Consider the following 13,869-nt stretch of genomic DNA (forward strand, 5'->3'; position numbering starts at 1 on the left):
ACCGCCGCGGCTTAGATCGAAACCGCGTCTTTTGCGTCAGCAGCTAAGGATAATAATAACAGCTCAGCCACCACGGCGGCTGCTGACGCAAAACAAAAATACCACACATTATTGAGGAAGCCCATCTGGAAGCAAAAGAATTTCCTAAAACTGAAAGGCTACAAGCAGCGCGAGCGAATCGCTCTAGCGGCGCGGGAAAAGAAGGGAGGGGGGAGGAGAAAAATTTTGGCACTTTTTTTTCATGTTACAAACGAACAGTCAAGCGCGCCATTCGAGCGCGTTCTTGAAAAACGTGTGGATGTATGCGCAGCAGCCTTTCACGCCAGCACACAAATCGGACCTGATAAGCTCTCCAGTTCCCTTTAAATCAAACCTTCGCAAATGCCCTGCTGAAGAAACAAAGCGAGATGATTCCAGCAACTGCTTGTCGTCTGCTGCGCAAGAAAGCGGTTCTGCTTGGTGAATAATTTTGCAGAACTCGGAGCTCATAACTGCATCGTGTGGACAAACCACCATCGCGGAGCCATTTTTCACCATCAGCGGCATCCCAAAAGCAAAGCACAGCGCGCAAATCACGCAATTAAACGCGGTCCGCACGCTTTCCAGCATGCATGATCAGCGACCGTGCGACGGCGCCTCTAGCGTCAGCGCTCCTGGCGGCATCGGTGAGCAGCGGTGCCACTTCCGGCAAGGGAAACGCACTGCGTTTTTCACACCTGAAAAGGTTCTAGCCACCCTAACCGCGCCGGTGCCGATCGCGGAGGCCATGCTCCGCGAAGCAGGTCTTTCGTGGGAGCCAAGAGGTGGCTGCACTGACACCCACGGACGCCCCTCAGTGGTTTCTCCGCTGGCGCTGTGCGTCTGTATATTTAGCTTGATTGGCTTCATTGCCGCCTGTGCACGTTGTACGTCTACCCCATCGCGCACTTATGTCACTCTTGTTGCGGTGCGGAAGTTTCGTTGGCTTCATTCAAATCTCGGGCTCTGGTTGTAATTTGGGATGGCGGATGGGGACACCGTGCCCATTTCCATTGTATTCAGCAGTAGAGACGATGAAAGCGGCCTGGGCGGAGGTGACGGCCACTGGCATGTGGAACTGCTTCCTCAAGGCGGGCTTCCTCGACACAGTGTTTGATGCCGAGCGTGATGCCTCGGAAGATGACCAGCCCGGCAGTGATTTGTGGCAGCGCGTCGTCGACTCCGACATGGGGGGTCATGATATTGGTTGTAATGATCTTATTTCTGTCGATGACGACGCCGACACCGCGGAACCTTGCAAGGATGAGGGCATCGTTTCTGAAGTGCGGGACGAGAGTGACTCAGAGGAATCAGATGAGGATGAAACTTCGGAGCCAGCACCCATAAGCATGCCTCTAGCAATGGGCTACATAGAGAACCTAGGACAAGGGCATAGAGAGTCTATGCCAAGGCCCTCGGCGAAGAGCACGCTTCTGCTATAAATAAACTGGAAACCTCCCTCATCGGATCTGCGCAAAGAAAACATTTTGTGCTTTGACAAGCAACTGTATTTAAAGCTGTGGTCCACTTAATACGAACTTCGGGATAAAATGAACGGACACCGTGTGACGCTCATGTTCGTTAAAAGCGGGCTCGACTGTACTTCTTAGTAACTATTAAAAACATATAAAGACCCATAACCCATTTTGCTGTCACGCTAGGCTTTCCACGAGCAAGCAACATGTGAGCAACATAAGCAATGATAAAATAAAAACTACTGAAGGTATCATTGTGTATCTTTGTAGCTGTCTGTTTTATGCAATTTCAAGCTGGAAAGCATTCTGCGGAAAGAGTGCAAGTTTCCGGAGCTTGAAAAGGAACTTTTGGATTACATCACAGCGACTAACAAAAAATGGCTATGCAGTATCGACGGAGATGGTCCGCGTGAAAGCTTTTTTCACACGGGTATTCTACTTGCAAATTTTAAAGCATGTAGGGGACGGCTTCGACGCTTTATGAACCAGAATGCGCGAGCTCTCCATTCGGTGCAGAATGACATTGTGCCAAAAGCTGCCCAATGAGTACGAGGACGAACTGTTGAAGTTTCACCGTTTCGTTAAGTCTTCAAAGGGAGCACGGCTATGACCCATCTCAGATAGGGAGCGCGGATCAGATGCCTGTCTGGTTCGATTCACCAGAAAATAGCACAGTTGATTTTAAAGGTGCAAAAAGCATCTGTGTGTGTACAACCGGTGCAGAACGGCTGCTGTACATGGCCATGTTGCACATCACTGCTGATGGCAGAAAGCTGCCACCATATGTGGTTTTCAAGAGGAAGACGGTGCCAAAAGAAAAGCTTGGATCCAGATGGAATTATCATGTCCACGAAAAAGGTTGGATATACGATGAACTCATTTTGAACTGGGTAAAAATGGTGTGGGCGAACCGACCGGGTTGCCTGTTGCAACGGAGGGCTTTGCTTGTCCTCGACAGTTTTTGAGACCATCTCACAGACCGTCTCAAAGCCCGACTTACCGAAACTCTTAATGAATTTAGCTGTCATTCTTGGAGGAATGACAAGCACCCTGCAGCCACTGGATGTATCTGTCAATCAGTCATTTAAAGCTGAATTTCGGCGTTGTTACTCTGAGTGGATGGCAGCGGACGTTCACGAAAGGACTCCTACTGGAAAGTTGAAGAGAGCCTCGCTGCAGCAAGTTTGTTTGTGGATTTTAAGTGCATGGCGTTCAGTGCCATGCGACACCATTGCTAAAAGCTTCAAGGGGACTGGAATACTGAACCAAATGGACGGCACCGAATACTATCTCTGGGAAGGCACCCATGAGACAAGCTCTTCAAGTAGCTGCCAGAGAGCAAAGCGACTAGGAATTTCCTTGAAAAAAGTGTGTGGTCATTTAGCAGGGTTTACATTGTTATTTAGAACAGTCATAGCAACAGTTCGTCGTTTCTGCGGTTAGATATAGGCCTGACTCGTGTAAGAGCCTCACCCCGTCAAAATCATAGAAAAAAAGTGTGCCCCTTACACGAGTATATACGGTACTTTGTGCTCGAGGGTGTGGTTGTGGCTTGTACATTCGTATCATCTGCAGTGGGGCGGTGGGTTGTTCGTAGCATCTGAATTTATACCCATTACACACAGTGCACATTAGCCAGGGCATTTTACGAATTCATATCAGCTGGGATGATATCATCGAGACTCTACTGTATTACAGCGAAAGCTGTTACGTTGGTACATGTGCCCTGACTGGCCTTGTGATCAACCTTCTTTGAGCCAATGTTGCATGTGGCTGCACTGTTATATTATTTTGGATTACTTAGTCAGCGAGGTTTTAAAAGTTGCTTGGAATCGAAATGGTGTATGTGCAGCATACCGTATTTGCACAATTGTATGTCGACCCGAATTAAAGTCTACTCCCCATATCACATGTCAGAACAAGCCGCATTCCGAAACGAAAATGCATAGTCGCTGGATTATTTGTCTTTACTAGTGCTGCCGTCGTCATCGCTGCTATGGCCCCCACAGCATATCACTTTAACATCTTCGTTGAGCGAAATCTCGTGTTTCCTCACCGGCATTACTTGTTCCGAAACGTCAAACTTGCGGTCCGACGTGCAGTTGTTCGTTTCTTCAGCATAAAGGCATCTCGAATGTAGCCGTGAACGAGTGCCAAACGCTTCCTGGCCCCGGAGCACAAATGACGACAAAGCACTACATTAAAAATGAGTAAACCCTAGCTGACAGTCAAATCAAATGCATCAAACAGAGCCAAAAAGAAACTGTGTGAGCGGCGTCGGCTGTTCCACCGTCTACCGACTTTCTCCGGAAGCACTGCCGTTCCGAGTGGCGGTGCCGCCTTGATTGGAACAGTGGCCCTTCCATCAAATATCGACACTCCCATAAGCATAGAGTGCGCAGCGAAAAGTAAAAAAAAAAATAATGAAAAATCCTTCCGAACAAGCGCGCGGAACCACCAAATGCTACTGGGTGGCAACCGCACTGTAGCATCTGTGATATCTAGTTTGTCTTGCCTTTATTTACGAAGCCATGCTTTGGTTTCAATTGTAAGTCGACCCTCCCCCACTTAATGCTCAAATTTGAAAAGAAAATAGGTCGACTTACAATCAATTAAGTACGGAACATTCTTGTATTCGTGCATGACGCTCATGGCAACACTTTTTCTGCCTTGCAGGCTGCAGACGTCATCTGTTGCACCTGTGTCGGGGCGGGAGATCCCCGGCTGGCCCGCTTCAAGTTCCACTCCATACTCATTGACGAGAGCATGCAGGCCACTGAGCCTGAGTGCATGGTGCCTGTCGTCCTAGGGGCCAAGCAGGTACTACAGCAGTCACTTTACCATGTGGTGGCAAATTGCTTTACCGTGCATCGTTACACTGGCAGGTAGCTCTCCTTGCTTCAGATGCCTAAGGAGTAAAGAAAGGTGTCAGCACTGGGTTCGAAATGTTGCCTGAAAGTGCTGCTTTTGTTTGTTTGTAGCAAGGAGAAACACATGTATGGAGCAGACACCTTAGTTCTGAGTTTAGCGTAGTGAAGATGTTCCTTGCATCTTTGGGACATGCATTAACAGCACCAGGTGGGCATATAGGCACACTACTGTTGTAGTTTGGGCTCATGAAAGTGTTTTAACCTGAGTCACTTTGTCCCAAGTGCTCATGGTGTATTGCTATCTAAAGGAGAGCCCTTAATACATGAGATCATTGCTTTACAGCTGATCCTGGTGGGTGACCACTGCCAGCTGGGCCCGGTGGTGATGTGCAAGAAGGCGGCACGGGCGGGACTGTCGCAGTCTCTCTTTGAGCGGCTCGTGGTGCTGGGCATTCGGCCCCTGCGGCTGGAGGTGCAGTACCGCATGCACCCGCAGCTGGCCCAGTTCCCCTCAAACTTCTTCTACGAGGGCTCGCTGCAGAATGGAGTCTTTGCCGACGAGCGGCGCATGCGTGGCCTTGACTTCCCCTGGCCGCAGCCCGAGCGGCCCATGCTGTTCTACGCCTGCCAGGGCCAGGAGGAGATGGCCGGCAGTGGCACCTCGTACTTGAACCGCACTGAGGCGGCCCTGGTGGAGAAGATCTGCACGCGCTTTTTGCGCAGTGGCGTCAAGCCTCAGCAGGTGGGCGTCATCACACCATATGAGGGTCAGCGGGCCTACCTGGTGCAGCACATGCAGTTCCAGGGGGCACTGCACGCCAAGCTCTACCAGGAGATCGAAGTGGCCAGTGTGGATGCCTTCCAGGTATGTTTGACCGCATTTATTTTCATAACATGTTCACCAATGCTCAAATCATGGCCTGAGCAAATCATAAACCCAGCTACAAATGAGCCTACACAGAGTACAGCGAAAGGGTCTATGCAAAGGCTTTACACACCCCCTGTTTCCAAGTAAACCAGAAAAAAGATTTTGAGATAAGGCAGAGCTCTACTGTGCTGCATTCTTGAAATTATTCTCTGCCTTCTCCCATGGCGATGCTGGAACAGAACTCAGAACTACCCTATTTACACGATTGTAAGTCGACTCTCCACCCCCCCCCCCACCCCCCCCACCCCCCCCCCCACACACACACACACACACACACACACACACACATTTCGAGAAAAAAAACTTGGAGGTTGTTTAAGCTTGGCCTTTAATAATAGAACGCGATAGCATCTGCCTCGCATAGGCATGCCAATAGCACAATCCAATACGAAAATTTGTTGGTCACAGGGCTACTCATCCACACTTGCGCCATCGTCCTCACTAGTGCTGCCGTTGTGGTCGTTGCTGCAGTCCCACAGCACCTCGTTCTAACGTCATTGTGCAGCGAAATCCCGCACGTTGCCAACAGCCACACCAGGGCATCACCTCAAACAGCTGAAAATTTTGCCTCACTGCAGCTGCCACACCTGTATCGCCCGTTGCAAACGTCGAACTTGCGGCTCGTCGCGCAGTTGTTCGTTTCTTCGGCCCAAAGAATGACAGCCATCTTGAATGTAGTTGTGAACGAGCACCGGTCGCTTACCGGACCCGGAGCACAAATGACTACTGACGAAGCAGCACATTAAAAACTTGTGAAACATGGCCGGCAGTAGTCAAATGCGTCAGAGCCAAAGAGAAGTTAATGTGTGAGCGTCGTCTCGGCTCCTCCGTTAGCTACCGACATTCCCCGGCGCCGCTGTCGTTTCGAGTGGCGGTGCCGTTGTTATTGAACAGCAGCCCTTCCATCAACTATTGATGCTCCCTTGAGCGAAGATGGTGAGGGCAGCGTGATTGTATAGTGTGAGGGCAGGTTGCGCACCGGCTACCTGCGGCACCGTAGAAGTGTGCGCCGGCATCTGTTCACTGATGAAGTCATCAGTAAAGGATGCGGTGAGTGTGTTGCGAGGAGTGCCAGTTGTGGCCACCGCTCGCGATGGCGCCAGAGTAGTGCATGCCATTGTCCATTCACGCAAGGTAAGGTGCCAGCGGATCGTCGTGTGTGCCTCCCAAGCCAAAACTCGGAGCCGCTTCCGTTTGACACTGTGTTCCATATACGGTTGCCTGCAGTTCAAATATATACGGTTGCCTGCAGTTCAAATAACAGATCAGCTGAGCTCAAACATCGCATTCCCGAGAAGGTAATCGTCGTGCAATTTTTTGTTTGTTCTGATTCAAATGATTTTTGTTATACCAGTCTAAGGGGGGCGTTTGCTCCACCTCCCGGGGAATTCCCACGCACGTCAGCAGCTGGCGGAGGGGGCGAGTGTGTGCGGCCGGTGGACCGACATTTTAGTGTGTAAAAACTGACGAGAAGAGAGGGAAAGGCGCGAAGACACGGAAATTAAAATTGACTACAGATAACTCAGCTTCCACAAAACGCATCAAAAATTTTTGCTGAAGGATATTTTTGATGCTGCGTCATTTAGCATCCTAGGCGTATCGCATCTTTGTTGAGATCCCTTTTCACAGTCCCTTTAAGGAGGGACGCGGGTCTTGAAATCGCGAAAAATGGTCAAAAATGACAATTTTCAAAAATTGCAATCTTGAAGTCTTTAATGTCCCAACTATGCCTCTTCAAAAAATATTATAGCTGAATTCCAACTCAAAGTATGAAAAAAACGGCAATTTAGAAACGTTGGTGAGCCGAAATTGAACGCCAAGCGCGAAGGTTTGCCCCATTTTCAAGCTGCCGTAGCTCCGCGCGACGCGAACCGATCAACGCCATCTTGGTCTCGTTTGAAAGCTGGTTTCCCGCTCTTCAATTTGGCGCCTCTCGGCAAGCTGTAGACCCTCGCACAGCGGAGCTATCAGCACCCGTTCGCAAGGGGGGAAAGCGTCGCGAGACAGCCGCCGATTGGGTAAAACGGCCGCCTCCTCGAGGCGCAGCCCTCTGATTGGCCGTGACGCATGCTTTGCCCCCCGCGGCCGCGTTGTCCGGCTCCTTCCAGTCTTCTGCTTTCGCCTGCACGCCCGTCATTTTTCGCGCTCCTCTTTGTTTCCCATATTTTTCGTTCTGCTTTTTTTCCTTATCGTTATTGTAGATATTTTGGCTATTGAATCGCATTTTTAGCCTCAAATTTCGTGCTTTTGCGTGTCTTTGTTCCGTGTGTCACGATGGCCCTAGACGCGCGCTTGAAAGCAAGCACGTGAAAAGCAGTCGGCAAAAAGAGACGCGCATGCAATAAGTAGAGCGCTGCACCGTCGAGAACTGCAGCTTCGGTGATGCCGCAAGCTGCTTTACCCTCGGCGCATGCGGCTGGACTGAGCTCGCCAACAACAGCACCGCCAGTGGACGCGGCTGGACAATGCCGATCGGCGTCAACTTCGGTGTTACCGCAAGTCTCTGCAGTGCCAGTGGATGTGCTTGGACTAAGCCCGTCGAAAATGTCGACTTTTGATACGCTACAAGCCGCTTCGAATTCCGTGTCGTCGGAAGCAGCCGAGCCGGCTGACCTAAGCCTAATGTCGACTTCGGCGTTTGCGCACGCCGCTTCGGTGCCAACGGACGCGGCTGAACCGAGCTCGCGTGCTCAACGCTTCGACAAGCATGCGCAGCGCGGACCTTGGCAGCACGCCAAGCCGCTGCCGCCGCTGATAACATCATTTGTTTTTTTATATATATATATTTTGAGGAGAGCTCCTGCAGGGGGGGGGTGCTCGGCGAAGTTGGCAGAGCGCCCTAAGCTGAAGCTTGAACATTCGCATTACACACTCCTCACTGTCCTGTTTTCAACCTCGCAAGAAGCAGTTTCTCGATTCAACCAAGGAATGGCAGCAACCAGCAGAGCTGTTGCAGCGCAGCTTGGTTACAGGCCTGGGAGCTGCCTCATTGGTAGGAGCCTTGAAAAAGATAAACAGAGGCTGTGCAGGTCTGATAAGGATCACACAAATGCTGAAAAGGTGAAGAAGAGGATGGCCAAGAAGCACAAGCCTGACAGCACCCAGGACCACTGCCCAGGACTTTTGTGAATGTGTGGCAGATTCAAAGAAAATAGCAAGTGATTTTCTGAGCTGTTTTTTTTTTTGTCAAGTGCTAATGCAATATAGAGGTTTTCACAATCTTTACATGAACAGATTTCTGTAAATTTGGTGGTATTGGGTTCAGCGATGACTGGGCTGCATGCTAAAGCATTAAATTTTTCCATATGACCAGTAAACAAAAATGGCAGAGTAAGCAAAACTTTGAAGGCAATTTTCTCAGGTTTTCTTTTTCGATCAAATGCCTTTGCCTTACGGAACTTTTCATAATGTTTGCATCGACTGATTTTATTGAAGTACGTATCATTTTTTTCAGCAACACCTCAGCTACATCCTAAAGCTTTCCAATTTTCATTAAATCCAATAGACTAGCAATTAGGTCAGATGTAAGCTAATTACTCCCACATTGTTTTTTTTCCTACTTTGTTATTCATTCATGACCTATGGGATGACTTTTTAAAAATTTCTTTAGCTTTAGGATGTGCAATGGGCCCTTAAAAATGACAGCATTACTTTAAAACTAGTTTTTTTAATTAAGAAATCACCATAATGGCCCGTAAGAAAAGACCTAAGTGCCATAAATTATTTTGCCATATCTTCATTTCTAGATGAGATATATAAAAACGGCTGTGGCTTAGCTTGGTTAAGCCTGGTGATTGCGAAGCAATAGTGTGTTATTCTCGGATCAGCTGGTAGTATGTATGGTGTTCTTCGAACGCTCAACGCTATTGTCTCTGCTGGGGTGTTTCTTCTGCACGCTGTTTTCTTCGCTTTTCGTTTTCCTTCTCTCGAAACGCACGTTCCTTCTCGAGCCACTGCTGCCGCTGTTCCGGGGTTTCTTGGACACGCCTCTGCCGTTTAGTCGCGTTCTGAACTAGTAGAAGGAGACTCACTGTCGGGCAAACTCGTAATTTCTTCCTTTGCTTCTGCTGTTTCCACAGAGGAGGTTCCACGTTGTCGCCGAGCTGCATACTGGGCACGCCGCTTAGAAAGTCGTTCTTCTCATTCTTCTTCCGTCTCCGTAGCTCGCTGATGCTTCCCCTTTGCATTCTGCCGAGCTGCCTTGTTCGTAGGCACCATCGTAACATCTGGCTGTATGACTGCCTTGGCGAGAGGAGCGGAGCTGTTTTATACAACTGGTGTGACGTCACTCTGACCGTAGCGCCCCTGGTGAGAGGAGCGGGAGTTAGGCCGCCGTTGGTGGCTACCGCCTCGCCTCGCGACGGCGTGAGATGGGGCCCCGTTTTTACACAGCTGGTGTGACGTCACTCTAGGTCACGTGGTGTGACGTCACGCAGCGAGGTCACGCTAAAGGTCAATGGTGCCTACCACCGCCTCGCCACGGAACGGGCTGAAGTGCGACCTAAAGTAGTATTGCTTCGCAATAAAATCTGATATTTGGGATTAGCATTCAAAGATATATCTGCATGCCAATTTTCAGGAAGATGTGTTAAGAAATAAAATAAAGTTTTCAAGACCCTCATCCCCCCTTAAGCGCGGAACTCCACTTCTCTGTCAATAATTTCGCGTGCTTCGGGACAAAATTTTTGGGACAAAACCAATTGTGGATGGCTTCTGTCCAATCATCAGGCAACAATACAGTTGAACCTCGCTACGACGAAACTGAGGGGGCGCGCGAAAAATTCTGTTGAAGTGAAAATTTCGTTGTGGCGAAAACAGCCCAAAAACACTTTCAGGTTGGGCAACATAGTCCCAAAACATCATTTATTCCCAAAGAAGTCGGTCAGGTTCTTCTGCTTCTGTGGCCGAAAAATGGTTCATTGTGATGAGAAATTTGTTCCATTACTGACTACGGCAAGCTGACAGGTAATTGGAAATATTTCATTAAAGCGACGTTTTTTGTAGTGGGGTTCGACTGTATATAAAAGTTTCAAATAAATTTAAGAGGTCGACCAGCCACCCGTTGTTCGATGTTACGTGGAACCACCCTTCTTGGTTAATACCTTTAGAGCAATTGTTGACTGCACTGATCACAATCAGTGGAAGAAAAGGGGAACTACTTCTATTTTTTAGCCTTTTTGAAACTTAGACAGTCAGTGTAAACCTGGATTGCATATGGACTTGTGGCATCTGTTTGCGTCTACGAGGCATCTTGATGTGCCGTCATACAGGCGCGCCAGTACAGCCCGAAGCTGATGCCTACCTTTCCAGTAAGCTGGCCTTTCTTCATGTGCAGGGTCGAGAGAAAGACCTCATTGTGATGTCTTGTGTGCGTTCCAACGAGCACCAAGGCATCGGATTCCTCAATGACCCCCGTCGGCTGAATGTGGCATTGACGCGTGCCCGTTACGGTCTCATCATTGTGGGCAACCCAAAGGTGCTCTCAAAGCAGCCTCTTTGGAACCACCTGCTGAGCTTCTACAAGGAGAACCGGGTGCTCGTTGAGGGCCCCTTGAACAACCTCAAGGAGAGCCTCATCCAGTTCAGCAAACCACGCAAGCTTGTCAACACCGTGAACCCAGGCGGCCACTTCATGAGCACCACTGTGTTCGATGCTCGTGAAGCCATGGTGCCTGGCAGTGTGTACGATCGCTCGTCACAGCTCAATGGCGGGCCAGACTGGCGCAATGCAAGCCGCGCCGGGGCCTGGGCTCCTCTCAAGGAGAACTTCCCTGAGGCCGCATTTGGTCGCCACCACGACCAGTTGGCCTACATTGGGCCGGCAGAACGGGCAACGGCCAATCCAGGCCTGCCCGTGCCTGTGGGCCTTTTCATGAATATGGCACATGTCCCACCTCGCTTTTACAATCAGCACCAGCAAGCACTCCAGGCTCGCCGGGGGGCTGCCGGTCCCACGAAGGGCCCCCCACCCCGCCGTACAACTCGTCAGCAGCAGCTACCACCAGCTGGGCGGCGGGCGGCACCACCAGGCTCACAGTTCAACAGCCAGGCCAGCCAGGTGAGGAAATAATGGTCCTAGGTGCAGCAGCTCTCCCACTTGTATGTGTTGCCATAGATGCACTGTCATGTTTACTTTGAGCACAACCAGATGCAAGTGTCTTGATTGCAGCTTGTCTCTCTTACTGTTGACCCCAAATGTAGCCTTGGGATGCATTTGTTGAGGCTTCAAGCCAGCAGCAGTAACCACGTGTGTTATCCGCATGACTAACCTGGAAGCATGGGCTTGCCTAAAGGCAGTCATTTGACTGAGACAAAACCTCGAATTGGTATGTAGGTGTATTCGTGATGCATTTACCCGGGTTTGAACCTGACTGCGGCGGCCGCGTTTTGATGGAGGCGAAATGCAAAAGCGCCCATGTGCTGTGTGATGTCAGTGCACATTAAAGATCCCCAGGTGGTCGAAATTATTCCGGACCCCTGCACTACTGCACCTCTTTCTTCCTTTCTTCTTTCACTCCCTCCTTTATCCCTTCCCTTACGGTGCTACGGTTCAGGTGTCTGCCAAGATGCGAGACAGATACTGCTCCATTTCCTTTCCCCAAAAGCCAATTTTCATTTTTACTTTAGTCCCTAACATTGTCTGAATAAACCGGCATTTTATGTTTTGTACATTTGCTCATCATTCCACATTCTTGGTGGGCACAAGGTTTTTTTTTCCAGGAGCTGTTCAGTTTTGCCTCAAAGGTGGTTGTGTGTGGCTGTGTTTGCAGGGGGTGCTGTCCCAGCCGGGCGGCAGCGGGCCTCTGTCGCAGCCGGGGGTGGGCGTCCTGTCACAGCTGTCACAGGAGAGCTGCTTCTTAGGGGAGGAGCTGCGCTCGCAGGCCGAGGGCATGCTCTCCCAGGACTCGTCCTACCAAGGGGACCGGCACTGCTTTGGACAGCCGCCTTCCTCCTCCACAGCCCACTTCGTAGCACAGCAGCCGTACTGAGGAAGAAGAGCCAGGCAGCAGCAGCATCGGGCAGGTGAGGGGGCAGCCTCCTTCCTGATCGATGACTCAAGGCATCGGTGCTTCCAGAGACTGCAGTCTGCTCCATCTGCTGTTGTGTCTGCGCAGGCGGACTGAGGCAACAAGGCCATGGGGCCCCCTGACCGGGGGACCGTGGGGCAAGGGCTAGCCCCGGGCGCCGCATGCCGGCGCACCAACTAAAGGCCGGGACCTGAAGGAGGCCGGGCCACGCCCCCTCTTCCTCCTCACCATCACCGCCGGAGGCAGCACCACGACTGCGCAGGCTGCAAATAAACAGGGCACTGTGTGTGCGCGGCGCGGGCGGACACTTCTTGTCTGTCTTCTCTACTTCGGCTGTTTTAGACGGGTGGAAGGGGCAGGATGTCGGGCACCTCTCTTGCAGTGTTTGCCTGAACCCTTGCTCGACCTGCGCAGCACTTGTGGCTGTGTTGGCTTGGGCTTGTCACAGAGTGTTTAAATGTGGAGCATCTGGCAACCAGCAAAGTTGTGTACTATCGGCTTGAAATGAAACTAAACAAGATAATTGAAACGTTAAGTAAAAAATTAAAAGATGTTACACTATGGAGCAGAATATACTGGAGCGGGCAGTTGATTTTCTCATTGAAGCCGTAAAGACCGCTCTTTAGCAGTGTATTTAATCTTCAGCTACTAATATTTTTTATAGTTCGTGCTCTTGTTTCATTTGATTTGTTTGCATTTCATTTGACGCTAACTGCACATGTAGCCAGAGTTGAACAGTGAGCAAGTTGTCCACATTGATGGACGACTTGTGGCACAAGATGGTTTGTTTATGATGATATCTTGGCCCAGGCTTGTTTTTAAGCTGAGAGGCATTCATTTGGTGCTGCACTTGCAAATTGGATTATCCTATGAGCACAGAAATACAGTCAAACCATTCTACAACGAACGCCATGACAGCAAAATTTCTGCCACAGCGAAGTATTTCCGATTCCCCGTCAGCATACCATACAAGGCAATGCAATTTTTCCCCGCAACGAACAATTTTCGGAGCAAGGTTCCGCTTCAACAAACTTTTTCCGAGTAAGCGGCCAATTTTTTTTTTTTCCACGCCCATATGTCCACCAAACGCGACTGCCGAAGACAGTCAGTAGTGCAACTGACATTTCATGAAGAATCTGAATTAATGCGCAGTCATGTATGCATAAAGATGCGATGCAGCGCACGACTGCGTGCGATGGTTTCACAGACAACCTGGACTCCGCGCTTGCGAACCACGATTGTTGGTGCACGGCGGCTTTTGGCTGTTTCGCTAGCTTCACTGACGAAGGCATAACGGAAATGAGTTCTACAACGTTTATTTCAGTGTGAAGCAGTCGTGTCAATGGGAATCGGTGAAAATGTTAAACGTTACATGATAGCCGGTGGCTAGTTCCAGAGTGCTTTTTCCTAGGCTTCTTTGCGGAGCACGTTAGGCGTTAAGCCTAGCGACACTGAGCTAGCGGCGCGTTGTTGCAGGAAGCGTGACCGGCCACTCTGATCTTGGATATTTTGCCGCAGGCGAGAGCATCCCGATAGCGTTTTTTTTTTTT

At 50.0% G+C, this 13,869-nt stretch overlaps 1 protein-coding gene across 1 annotated transcript in view; it reads left to right on the top strand.

Moving 5' to 3' along the window:
• Upf1 (Upf1 RNA helicase) overlaps positions 1-12,624 on the top strand; it is a 50,559-nt gene extending 37,935 nt beyond the window's left edge. The window contains exons 8-12 of the mRNA XM_077652825.1: positions 4,170-4,313; positions 4,707-5,228; positions 10,627-11,349; positions 12,062-12,314; positions 12,407-12,624. Of these exons, the coding sequence (XP_077508951.1) occupies positions 4,170-4,313; positions 4,707-5,228; positions 10,627-11,349; positions 12,062-12,280 (1,608 nt within the window). The 3' untranslated portion in view covers positions 12,281-12,314; positions 12,407-12,624. The remainder of the gene's footprint in view (positions 1-4,169; positions 4,314-4,706; positions 5,229-10,626; positions 11,350-12,061; positions 12,315-12,406) is intronic.
• Positions 12,625-13,869: the final 1,245 nt, after the last annotated feature.

Source organism: Amblyomma americanum, chromosome 2 (genome assembly GCF_052857255.1).
Source record: "Amblyomma americanum isolate KBUSLIRL-KWMA chromosome 2, ASM5285725v1, whole genome shotgun sequence".
Classification (NCBI taxonomy): Eukaryota; Metazoa; Arthropoda; class Arachnida; order Ixodida; family Ixodidae; genus Amblyomma; species Amblyomma americanum.